This window comes from Tachyglossus aculeatus, chromosome 12, assembly GCF_015852505.1.
Source record: "Tachyglossus aculeatus isolate mTacAcu1 chromosome 12, mTacAcu1.pri, whole genome shotgun sequence".
NCBI lineage: Eukaryota > Metazoa > Chordata > Mammalia > Monotremata > Tachyglossidae > Tachyglossus > Tachyglossus aculeatus.
Genome location: NC_052077.1, coordinates 11,744,777 through 11,758,071, shown reverse-complemented (window position 1 = coordinate 11,758,071; position 13,295 = coordinate 11,744,777). Strand labels below are relative to the sequence as shown.

At 45.0% G+C, this 13,295-nt stretch overlaps 1 protein-coding gene across 1 annotated transcript in view; it reads left to right on the top strand.

Moving 5' to 3' along the window:
• The window catches only part of PRSS12 (serine protease 12), a 73,656-nt gene that overhangs the window by 55,233 nt on the left and 5,128 nt on the right, over positions 1-13,295 (top strand). The window contains exon 11 of the mRNA XM_038755044.1: positions 3,565-3,687. Coding sequence (XP_038610972.1) covers positions 3,565-3,687 — 123 coding nt within the window. The remainder of the gene's footprint in view (positions 1-3,564; positions 3,688-13,295) is intronic.

Here is a 13,295-nt window from a genome sequence, read left to right as displayed (position 1 = left end):
CCACGACGGCCACTTCAACTGCTGCTGAGACCTTCATCATCATCATCAATCGTATTTATTGAGTGCTTACTATGTGCAGAGCACTGTACTAAGCGCTTGGGAAGTACAAATTGGCAACATATAGAGACAGTCCCTACCCAACAGTGGGCTCACAGTCTAAACCTTGGTCCTAACGGCCTCCTGAAGTGTCCTGCTCCAACTGCCCGGCTCTTGTCTCGTTGAAGCTGAGAGCGGGGCTGCTGTGGGGCAACTTTCTGGGAGGAGAAGGGTCAGGGGCAGCGGAAACTGGTGGAGCTAAGCGGCAGCAGGAGGGGCAGACTTGTACCTCCCATGCTGGGCACCAACCCACATGTGTGATTAATAATAATAATAATAATAATATTGATGAAGATGATGGTATTTGTTAAGCTCTTACTATGTGCCAAGCACTGGTCTAAGCGCTGGAGGGGATACAAGGTGATCAGGTTGTCCCACGTGGGACTCACAGTCTTCATCCCCATTTTCCAGGTGACGTAACTGAGGCTCAGAGAAGTTTAATGACTTACCCAAGGGCACACAGCAGACACTTGGCGGAGCGGGGATTAGAACCCATGACCTCTGACTCCCAAGCCCGGGCTCTTTCCACTGAGCCATGCTGCTTCTCCCCTCGTTGGGGTTACCATCTGGGGGTGGGCCTGGGGGATCCGGGGGCGGGCAGGGAGACACGTGTGTGTGTGTGTGTGTGTGTGTGTGTGTGTGCGCGCGCGCGCGCGCACACGGTGTTTGCGTTGGACCTTGTTGTCTCTGCCTCCGAAGCAGCGTGTGAAGCGGAGAAGTGGCACGGCCTAGTCAATCTCGCACGGGCCTGGGCATCAGAAGGTCATGGGTACTAACCTTGGCTCCGCCACTTCTCTGCCGCGTGTCCTTGCACAAGTCATTTCTCTAGGCCTCAGGTACCTCATCTGTAAAATGAGGATGAAGATTGTGAGCCCCATGTGGGATGGGGACTGTGTCCAACCCGATTTGCTTGACTCCCCGCCCCCCCTTCTCCCCCTGCAGCTCCCAGCACTTAGTACCTGGCACATAGTAACCAGGACCATAGAGAAGCAGTGTGGCTCAGTGGAAAGAGCCCGGGCTTGGGAGTCAGAGGTCATGGGTTCAAATCCCGGCTCCGCCACGTGTCAGCTGTGTGACTTTGGGCAAGTCACGTCACTTCTCTGGGCCTCAGTTCCCTTGTCTGTGAAATGGGGATTAAGACTGTGAGCCCCATGTGGGACAATCTCATCACCTTGTATCCTCCCCAATGCTCAGAACAGTGCTGTTCACATAGTAAGCACTTAACAAATGCCATCATTACTATTATTTGCTGCTATTGCTGGCTGCTGGGTACCAACCCACATGTGTGATCGTGTGTGTAGTGTGTTTGTGCATGCAGATTTGTGTCTGGCCTTGTTGCCTCTCCCTATGTATCCTTCCGTCTTTATATGTAAGCTTCTCTACTAATGGCAGCATCTTGAGGGCTGGGATTGCGTCTACCAACTCAGTTGTAGTCTACTCTCCCAAAGGCTCAGTATAGTGCTCTGCACATGGTAAGTGCTCAGTAAGTATCACTGATTGCTTTAGCTCCACCAGTTTCCGCCGCCCCTAACCCTTCTCCTCCCGGACAGTTGCCCCACAGCAGCCCTGCTCTCAGCTTCTGTGGGACTCGAGCTGAGCAGCTGGAGCAGGACACTTCAGGAGGCGGTTAGGACCAAGGTCTCACCAGCGGTTGAATCAATCAATCAATCAATCATATTTATTGAGTGCTTACTATGTGCAGAGCACTGTACTAAGCACTTGGGAAGTACAAGTCGGCAACACATAGAGACGGTCCCTACCAAACAGCGGGCTCACAGTCTAGAAGTGGCCGTCGTGGCGGTGGTGGCCACGGTGGCTACAGGAGCAGGAGGGCCAGAGCTGGCTGGAGTCTTTCCATCTTCCTCATCCTCCCCATCGTCATTCATTCAATCATATTTATTGAGCGCTTACTGTGTGCAGAGCACTGTACTATTCGCTTGGGAAGTCCAAGTTGGCAACATATAGAGACGGTCCCTACCCAACAACGGGCTCACAGTCTAGAAGGGGGAGACAGACAACAAAACATGTGGACAGGTGTCAAGTCATCAGAACAAGTAGAAATAAAGCTAGATGCACATCATTAACAAAATAAATAGAATAGTAAATATGTACAGTAAAATAGAGTAATAAATCTGTACAAACATATATACAGGTGCTGTGGGGAGGGGAAGGAGGTAGGGCGGGGGGGGATGGGGAGGAGGAGAGAAAAGAGGGGGCTCAGTCTGGGAAGGTCATTCTCATCAGCAGCAGGAACTACAGTACCATGCTAGGTTTCTACTTGGTACAGAGCATTTTCCTGGGTGCCTACTGTGAGCAGAGCACTACACTAGGTGCTTGGAGAGTTTGCAGTAGAAATAAAAGATAGAATCCCTGCCAACAAAGATTTTGCAACACCCTCCCCAGAACCCATTCTTAGATCTTCGGCTTCCTCACCACACCTCACCCGACTCTCCACCCCAACCCTTCCAGATGTGGTCATTTCATTCTAGATGAATGGGGGAGAGAATTGGCTACATTGCTTGATTCTCCCCAAAGATCTTTATAGATTCAATGTGTTCATTTTTAAGACTCGCTTCCTCTGACATTGCACTTTCTTTAGGTGAATCAGGCATAACTCTTAGTCACGGTGAGTATCAGACATCTAGAGTAGACCGTGTGTCTGTCTGTCCATCCATCTGTCCTGTTTTGTTGTCTGTCTCCCCCTTCTAGACTGTGAGCCCGTTGTTGGGTAGGGCCCGTCTCTATATGTTGCCGACTTGTACTTCCCAAGCGCTTAGTACAGTGCTCTGCACACAGTAAGTGCTCAATCCCTTCCCTACTGCACCTGCATATATGTATATAAGTTTGTACATATTTGTTACTCTATTTATTTATTTTACTTGTACATATCTATTCTATTTATTTTATTTTGTTAGTATGTTTGGTTTTGTTCTCTGTCTCCCCCTTTTAGACTGTGAGCCCACTGTTGGGTAGGGACTGTTTCTATATGTTGCCAACTTGTACTTCCCAAGCGCTTAGGACAGTGCTCTGCACACAGTAAGCGCTCAATAAATACGATTGATGATGATGATGATGAATAAATACGATTGAATGAATGAATCAGACACTTCAAGGATAATTAAGGACAGGAGGGTGCTGACTTGTGCCAACAAGGAGAGTATGATCCCCCAAACCTGATAGGGCACTGTGTCTGACGATATAAGCTCCTCTTGGGCAGGGATTGTGTCTATCAATTCTGTTGTACTCTCCCAAACACTTAGTACAGTGTGCGGCACACTGCGAGCCCTCAATAGATGCAACTGATTGAATAGAGTCCTTTGTGCAGCCGACATTGAATTGGTACAATGAAGCCAATAGCCAAGTCTGAGAAGATGGAAATCACAAGCCTAGTCCCGTCCGGCGCTCCGAGCTCACCTGCTAGTTTTTTGGCCTCCAACAAACGGCACTCCTGGCTCTTTTTCTTTCTAGAGGCGGCTGGCCTTGGCAAGTGGCTCTGCGGCTGAAATCGCCCCACGGAGACGGCCGGCTTCTGTGTGGCGCCACGCTGCTCAGCAGCTGCTGGGTGCTCACGGCAGCACACTGCTTCAAGAGGTAACAGCGGTGATGATGTTAAATGCTTACTAAGTGCCGGGCACCGAGATAAATACAAGATAACCAGATCGGACCCATCTTTCGGGTCTCGCAGTCTCAGAGGGAGAAAGGGATAGTCTATCACCCATTTTGTAGGTGAGGCAACTGAGGCACCAAGCTGTTGCGATAGAATGCTGTAATTTCCAGTGATTTCAGTGATTTGCCACAGCAGGGAAGGGGTGGAGCTGGAATTAGACCACAGGGCTCCAGATTCCCAGTCACATGCTCTTTCCACGGGGCTAAACTGCTCCCACATTGAAGATGCAGGTGGAGGGGCGAGTCCAGAGCATCATCAACAACCCACAATGCACACATGGAGTTCCTTTGTTTTTCCCCCATCCCTTTTTGTGGTATTTGGTAAGCGCTTACTATGTGCAAGGTACTGAATTACATATTCATTCATTCAATTGTATTTATTGAGCACTTACTATGTGCATAGCACTGTACTAAGCGCTTGGGAAGTACAGACCGTCAACATATAGAGACTGTCCCTACCCAGTGATGGACTCACAGTCTAGCTACAAGCTAATCAGGTTGGACACAGTCCAAGTCCCGCATGGGGCCCAGATTCTTAATCCCCGCAGATGAAGTAATAATGACGGCATTTATTAAGCGCTTCCTATGTGCAAAGCACTGTTCTAAGCGCAGAATAATAATAATGTTGGTATTTGTTAAGCGCTTACTATGTGCCAAGCACCGTTCTAAGCGCTGGGGGGGATACAAGGTAATCAAGATTGTCCCACGGGGGGCTCCCAGTCTTCATCCCCATTTTCCAGATGAGGGAACTGAGGCCCGGAGAAGTGAAGTGACTTGCCCAAAGTCATACAGCTGACAAGTGGCGGAGTAGGGATTCGAACCCACGACCTCTGACTCCCAAGCCCGGGCTCTTTCCACTGAGCCACGCTACTTACAGAAGTTAGAAGGCCTTCCCAGACTGAGTCCCCTCCTTCCTCTCCCCCTCCTCCCGCCGCCTTACCTCCTTCCCTTCCCCACGGCACCTGTATATATGTCTATATGTTTGTACGTATTTATTACTCTATTTATTTAACTTGTACATATCTATTCTATTTATTTTATTGTGTTAATACGTTTTGTTCTCTGTCTCCCCCTTCTAGACTGTGAGCCCACTGTTGGGTAGGAGCCGTCTCTCTATGTTGCCAATCCCAAGTGCTTCGTACAGTGCTCTGCAGACAGTAAGCGCTCAATAAATACGATTGATTGATTGATTAAACGACTTGCCCAAGGTCACACAGCAGAAAAGTGATGAAGCCTGGATTAGGACCCAGGTCCTCCGACTCTCGGACCCATTCTCCTTCCACTGGGGCATGCTGCTTTCTATAGCAGCACAGACCTGCCGCATAGACGAGAGGCTGGGGATTACAAATAGTCAGACAGCAATTTTCAAATACCTCCCTGCTGTGCTTTGAGAAGAGGCTCTCGATGGGATTGACAGGTTGCAACGATAGCGTCCCTCACTTGGCAAACGGTCCCGACTGCCATCGAGAAGCAGCGTGGCCTAGTAGATGGAGCACGGGCTTGGGAGTCAGAAAGACCTGGGTTCTAATCTCAGCTCCGCCACTTGTCTGCTGTGTGACCTTGGGGAGCCACTTTACTTCTCTGGGCCTCAGTTACCTCATCTGAAAATGGGGATGAAGACTGTGAGCCTCACGTGGGCCATGGACTGTGTCCAACCTGGTTAGCATTTATCTACCCCAGCGCTTAGATTAGGCCCTGGCACCTAGTAAGTACTTCGCAAATACATTAAAGGTAAAAATTGCCGAGACAGTTCAGCAGGATAGGCAGCTATCATGCTTCTCAGTTGCCCAGCGCTTAGCACAGTGCTTTGCACGTAGTAAGCGCTTAATAAATAAATGCCACCATATTTAATATGAACACTGAAGGACAGTGAGGAGTCAAGGATCACACCAGAATTGTGGACTTCTTGGAGAAGGAGCGTAGTTGTGTTATCGAAAGAGATGGTAAAGTTTGTTGTTTTTTTTAAATAATAATAATAATAATGATGGCATTTATTAAGCGCTTACTACGTGCAAAGCACTGTTCTAAGCGCCGGGGAGGTTACAAGGTGATCATGTTGTCCCACAGGGGGCTCACAGTCTTAATCCCCATTTTACAGATGAGGTAACTGAGCCCCAGAGAAGTGAAGTGACTTGCCCCAAGTCACACAGCTGACAATTGGTGGAGCCGGGATTTGAACCCATGACCTCTGACTCCAAAGCCCGGGCTCTTTCCACGAGCCACACTGCTTCTCTGGTCTTAAGTGCTTACTAAGTGCCAGACACTCACTGCTCTAAGTGCTGTAGTAGATACGAGGTAATCAGGACAGACCCCAGGAGGCTCACAGTCTTAATCCCCATTTTACACTTGACAGCTGTGTGACTTTGGGCAAGTCGCTTAACTTCTCTGTGCCCCAGTTACCTCATCTGTAAACTGGGGATTAAGACTGTGAGCCCCCCGTGGGACAACCTGATCACCTTGTAACCTTCCCAGCACTTAGCACAGTGCTTTGCACATAGTAAGCGCTTAATAAATAAATACCACCGTATTTAATATGAACACTGAAGGACAGTGAGGAGTCGAGGATCACACCAGAATTGTGGATTTGGAGAAGGAGGGTAGTTGTGTTATTGCAAGAGATGGTAAAGTTTGTTGTTTTTTAAAATAATAATAATAATAATAATGGCATTTATTAAGCGCTTATTATGGGCAAAGCACTGTTCTAAGCGCCGGGGAGGTTACAAGGTGATCAGGTTGTCCCACGGGGGGCTCAGTCTTAATCCCCATTTTACAGATGAGGTAACTGAGCCCCAGAGAAGTGAAGTGACTTGCCCAAAGTCACACAGCTGACAATTGGTGGAGCCGGGATTTGAACCCATGACCTCTGACTCCAAAGCCCGGGCTCTTTCCACTGAGCCACGCTGCTTCTCTGGTCTTAAGTGCTTACTAAGTGCCAGACACTCACTGCTCTAAGTGCTGTAGTAGATACGAGGTAATCAGGATGGACCCCAAGAGGCTCACAGTCTTAACCCCCATTTTACACTTGCCAGCTGTGTGACTTTGGGCAAGTCGCTTAACTTCTCTGTGCCTCAGATCCCTCATCTGTAAAATGGGGATGAAGACTGTGAGCCCCCCCGTGGGACAACCTGATCACCTTGTAAGCTTCCCAGCACTTAGAACAGTGCTTTGCACATAGCAAGCGCTTAATAAATGCGATTATTATTATTATTATTACACATGAAGTAACCGAGGCACAGAGAAGATAAGTAACTTGCCCAAGTCACACAACGCACAGGTGGTGGAGCTGGGATTCGAACTCAGGTCCTTTTGACTCCCGGGCCCATGTTCCACCCACGAGGCTACACTGCTTCTCATTTAGGAAGAGGACAGAGTTTAGAAGGGAAAATGAGAAAATGAGTTTGAGATCTCAATAGGACCACCAAGTGGAGATGCCCTAGAGACAAGAGGAAGGCCTTCTGCATTTCCTAGTCCTCAATTCTTTCAATGATCTTCCCAAGTTATCTGAAACTACCATTATCATTCCCTAGCACAGAAATCAGTAATGTTAGAGGTTAAACAGTGAAAAAATTCCGTGTTAAGACCAATGTTGTGAAATAATATAACTGCAATAAAGTATTAAAGCAAGTCAACTAAGAGAGAACTTCCTAGGATCTGACTGCCTCTGCTAGAAATTTTTTTACTTCAACTTTTAATCCCGTCTCTCTCCCAGCTAGAAAAAAGGCTGCTGATTGCTTTGATTAGAGTGATATGAAATTGGTGTTTTATTTAGTACCAGCCACCCAACATACAATGAATTTCCAGTATGTGTTTTGCCCAAGTGGCGTGACAATCTTACTGGTAGAAGTTCAGTTTTCTGGAGGAGTCAGACTGTCAATGGAACCCAAATGCAAGTTATTAATATTAGGCAATAGGAAAATGGAAGTTTTGGATATTCTGATCAAAATGAATGTAACGTGGCCTCTTCTCATTATTCATTCTCGTGAGAAGATCTATGGTTGGGAGAAATCAAGGCAGATTTATCTTTAAAAAAGTCCTAAATATTTTTTATAAAGAAATACACGCCCTCATTATTCAAGAGAAAAGTATTGTTTCCTCCTTATTCCATTTGGCATATAGACTTTTTGTTTTCAACCCAAAGATTTGTATTTGTATTTACGTTTTGCTTCTTGTGAATTAATCACTGTTCCTCCTAGCTGAAAAAACACATGCTTGGTAGATAGGGTCAGGTTTCAGCTACAGGTCTATCAACCTGCATGTATCCATTAGTCTTAGTTCTATCATTTTATGTAGAAGGAATTATTTCACTTGGTAAAACAGAATGTTTGATTTACCTCCCAGTCCTATTTTTTCTATTTGCCTGGTGAATCTTACGTAATGGCAATTGTTTGGGTTGTATTCGGTTTTAAAGAGCAATTGCATTTATCAGTAATTTGGGCATTAAGGTTTTGAGATGCTTTCTGAGTCCCTGATTTGTCCCTCCCAATTTTTGTACTAATGGTAAATAAGTTTTGGGGGTAAAAATGTAATGTAATTAATGTAATGTAATTAAAATCGGGTATACTTGCAAGAAATAGGTCCACACCCACCTAACTTGATCTGAGTTAAGAACTTCAAATTTATTTAATATTATTTTTTTAATCTCCTGCCCGTCCTGTTGAAGTATTTCCTAAGAACTACCGTAGCAGCTGGGAACTCAAGACAATTTCCTAGCCTGGAAATCGGAAATCTTTGGGTCTGGCTGATTCCATGAGGCATGTTGAAAGATGGAAATGTCAATTATGATCTGTTAGAAAAAGAAATGTTAGTTTAAAATTCATACTCAATCATAATAATGTGAGGTTTCACAATTGATCACTCATGAGAATGTGTCTATCGAAGCTTGACAGTGGTAAGTTCAAAACTAAACCAAAAGAAATCATTTTTCACAGAGAGTGTGGGCGTGCAAGTGTGGAAATGGAGTCCTGAGGATGTTTGGATGAGCCAGGCTTCCCTTTTCTTAGAGGGAATTTATGCATGATAATCTTCGGTCTACAGAGAAATGGGGGGAAACTGACTTTTGCTAAAATGCTATTCATTCATTCAATCGTATTTATTGAGCATTTACTGTATGCAGGGCACTGTACTAAGTGCTTGGAAAGTACAATTCAGCAGAAAATAGAGACAATCCCTGCCCAACAATGGGCTCACTCTCTAGAAGCGGGGAGATGGCCATCAAAACAAGTAAACAGGCATCGACAGCATCAATATAAATAAATAGAATGATAGATATATACACAGTACAGTGCTCTGCACACGGTAAGCGCTCAATAAATACGATTGAATGAATGAAAATGAGTAGAATAAATATGTATAAATATACACAAGTGCTATGGGGCGGGGAGAGGGGAACAGCAGAGGGAGTGAGTCGGGAGGGAGCGAGCGAGCAGAGAAAAATGGGGGCTCAGTCTGGGAAGGCCTCCTGGAGGAGGTGAGCTTTCAGTAGGGCTTTGAAGTGGGGGAAGTGTGGTAGTTTGGCAGATGTGTGGAGGGAGGGCATTCCAGGCCAGGGGAGGATGTGGGCCGGGGGTCGATGGCGGGACAGGCGAGAACGAGGCACCGTGAGGAGATTAGCGGCAGAGGAGCGGAGAGTGCGGGCTGGGCTGGAGAAGGAGAGAAGGAAGGTGAAGCAGGAGGGGGAGAGGGGATGGAGAGCTTTGAAGACAACACTGAGGAGCTTTTACTTGATACGGAGGTTGACAGGCAACCACTGGAGATTTTTGAGGTGGGGTGTGACATGCCCAGAGCGTTACTAGGTTTTGGAGGCTCCATTTCTAATCCCTTTCTGATTGGACAATCCTTCCATTTGGGAGTTAAGGAATTTGAAAAGAGGAAGCAGTGGAATTCATTCTTTCAATCGCATTTATTGATGATGATGATGATGGCATTTATTAAGTGCTTACCATGTGCAAAGCACTGTTCTAAGCGCTGGGGAGGTCACAAGGTGATCAGGAGGCCTTCCCAGACTGAGCCCCTTCCTTCCTCTCCCCCTCGTCCCCCTCTCCATCCCCCCCATTTTACCTCCTTCCCTTCCCCACTGCACCTGTATATATGTATATATGTTTGTACATATTTGTTACTCTATTTATTTATTTATTTATTTTACTTGTACATATCTATTCTATTTATTTTATTTTGTTAGTATGTTTGGTTTTGTTCTCTGTCTCCCCCTTTTAGACTGTGAGCCCACTGTTGGGTAGGGACTGTCTCCATATGTTGCCAACTTGTACTTCCCAAGCGCTTAGTACAGTGCTCAGCACACAGTAAGCGCTCAATAAATACGATTGATGATGATGATGATGATGATCAGGTTGTCCCACGGGGGGCTCGCAGTCTTCATCCCCATTTTACAGATGAGACAACTGAGGCCCAGAGAAGTTAAGTGACTTGCCCAAAGTCACACAGCTGACAATTGGCGGAGTCGGGATTTGAACCCATGACCTCTGACTCCAAAGCCCGTGCTCTTTCCATTGAGCCATGCTGCTTCTATTATTATTATTTTGTTGGTATGTTTTGTTTTGTTCTCTGTCTCCCCCCTTCTAGACTGTGAGCCCACTGTTGGGTAGGGACCGTCTCTATATGTTGCCAACTGGTACTTCCCAAGCGCTTACAGTGCTCAATCAATCAATCAGTCAATCATATTTATTGAGCACTTACTGTGTGCAGAGCACTGTACTAAGCGCTTGGGAAGTACAAGTTGGCAACATATACAGTCCCTACCCAACAGTGGGCTCACAGTCTAGAAGGGGGAGACAAAGAACAAAACCAAACATATTAACAAAATAAAAAATAAAATAAATAGTTAACAAAATAAAATAAATAGACTGTAAGCGCTCAATAAATACAATTGAATTTATTGAATGCTTACTGTGTGTAGAGAACTGTAATGGAATGAAATGTTAGAGTTGCCTTTTTCCCGTGTTCTTTTAGGGGCATTTTGCACTTAAGTGGGTGGGAGAAGCAAAACCATATCCAAATGGCTAAATGGTCCGATTAGAAAGTCCATCTCAAATTGTACGGGGAATAAAGGAATTTCTTTAATTTTCTCTGGAAATCCTGGGCCCTCAGGGAAATTTTTAAATGTTGGCTAACAGGTTGGTAACCTCAGCCAAATTGTTTTCTTCTTTGTATGTAATCACACCCATGAGGACAGGTGATACTGAGAGAAAAAAAATATTTGGCTGGCAACCTAATCCATTCTAGAACCAGGATGCTCTTGAAATTCCAAACATTACAACTGTTCCGTAAATAATCTCTGTAAGAGTATAGGGATCTCAGGATAGGTTTAGACTGACTGCTGCTGTACTGGGCCCGATTAAATGTGGGGGTGAGGAAGTGTTGGGGAATTAAGAAGGAGGGACACGGTGGAGGACAAATAAAACATTTCCAAGCACAACTCTGTTAAATCTCTTGACTGGGAAGGGATTTTACTTATTTAGTCTTCCCAACAGTTTGAGCCATTGCTAGTCTGTATATTTGGGAGAAGGAGAGATATTAATTAGTTATTTATGAATTTATTTGTTTTAGTGAGATTTGCAGGCTCATTCCTGATGCTAGGAAGTGGATTTTCCTTCACTTTAAATAAGTAGACGTCTAGTGAGAAATAAGTTTATGAAAGTCCATTTCTGTATTTGGGCATCTCAAGTGGGGCAGGGATGGGGTTACAAAATGGCATAGAGAAGCAGCATGGCTCAGTGGAAAGACCATGGGCTTTGGAGTCAGAGGTCATGGGTTCAAATCCCGGCTCTGCCAATTGTCAGCTGTGTGACTTTGGGCAAGTCACTTCACTTCTCGGTGCCTCAGTTCCCTCATCTGTAAAATGGGGATGAAGACTGTGAACCCCATGTGGGACAACCTGATCACCTTGTAACCTCCCCAGCGCTTAGACCAGTGCTTTGCATATAGTAAGCGCTTAATAAATGCCATTATTATTATAAGACCTTTCTTTTTTGTTGTTTTTAAACAATAATAATTGTATATGGAACAAATTTGTTGTATTAAGGAAAATTAAAGCATTAAAGCATTGTGAACTGGGGATTAAGTCCTCTCTCAATTTAGATTGTGAGCCCCACGTGGGAAAGGGACTGTGTCCAGCCTGATTATCTTGTTGCTGCCCCAGCGCTTAGTATAGTGCCTTACCACTACACATACATGGATATATATGTATATATATATATATATATATATATATATACAGATATATATGTGTATATATATATATGTATATATATAGATGTTACTTTATCTTGCAAAACATTGGTCTATGTAAATATCTTTATTCATCCAAAATGTGCAGATAACCCAGAAAACAATAAAGATGTTTCAAAGAAAACCAAAGACTGACAAATAGGTACGTAAACTCACTTCTCTAGTAGACTTCTGGAAATCAGAAATGAATGAAACCTGAACAGAGAGTGACAGATGTGGGAAAGTTCTGAAGAAAATAGTAATAATCACATTTATTGAGTAATGCCCACGGCGTACTGTACTGAATGGGAGGTACAAAACAAGCAACTGACACATTCCCTGCCAAGGAGATTACCCTCTAATAGGGGAGACAAATATATAAGTATTTTCCAATAAAAATAATTGAATATCTAAGTGCTGAGGATGGGTATAAGCTGTGCCCGAGATGACTGATGGATTTCTAGGACTTGAGATGCTGGGATTTAATCCTTGAAACAAATCAGGAGGGCTTTGACTTTTTGGTCTGAGGCTTTTTGGTCTGTCAGATCTGTGGAAAGAGGAACTGGGGAAATACCATGAGCCAAGGGGTTGGAGATGGGAGAGTTGAGAGGGAGGGTTAGCTTGGGAGGAGTGGAGAAAAACAAGTGGGCAAAGAGAGCAGTTATGTAAAGTGAGGTGACTTGGCGGGGAGCCTAGTAGCTAATTATGAAGAAGAGTTAAGAGAAAGACACCCTCACACACATTCTAACTTGAGGCACAGGTAGAAGATTTGGAGTCACTAGAGAAAAGCCAAATCACAAGGAAATTCAAGAAGCGTTTTCATTCGGGTGAAGCAATGAGCAGCTGTGCCATGCCAAGTAAAATAACAATAGAGAAAAATGGAGGGAACCGTTACTTGAAACTCAACAAAATGTGACCTTCTCTCACAGGTCTTTCACTGTGGTTAGGGCTAAGCGATAAATACCAAAAATACCAACACTTTCCCTAGATTTGCTCACCCACTGTCGATAATGGATCTCATAAGAGGTAATGGTTAGAGAGGCTGCGAACTCATTTTTCCACATTTAACGCGGATGTGCTGGTGCAAGCATGGAGTGAAAAGCAAACAGTCTCATGACAGGATGTGATTAGTGTAACAGGCGGGCAGCAGGTGCTGGAGTTGTCAGATAATCTTCTTGACACAGAACTGAGGAGTTTGTTGCAGCTATGATGGTTCGGAAAACCAATTTCTATGAATCACGGTTGTAGTCCAGGGCTTAGTTGTTTGCTGATGGAGGTAGAGACTTTGGCCATAGAAGCTTTCTGAGAAT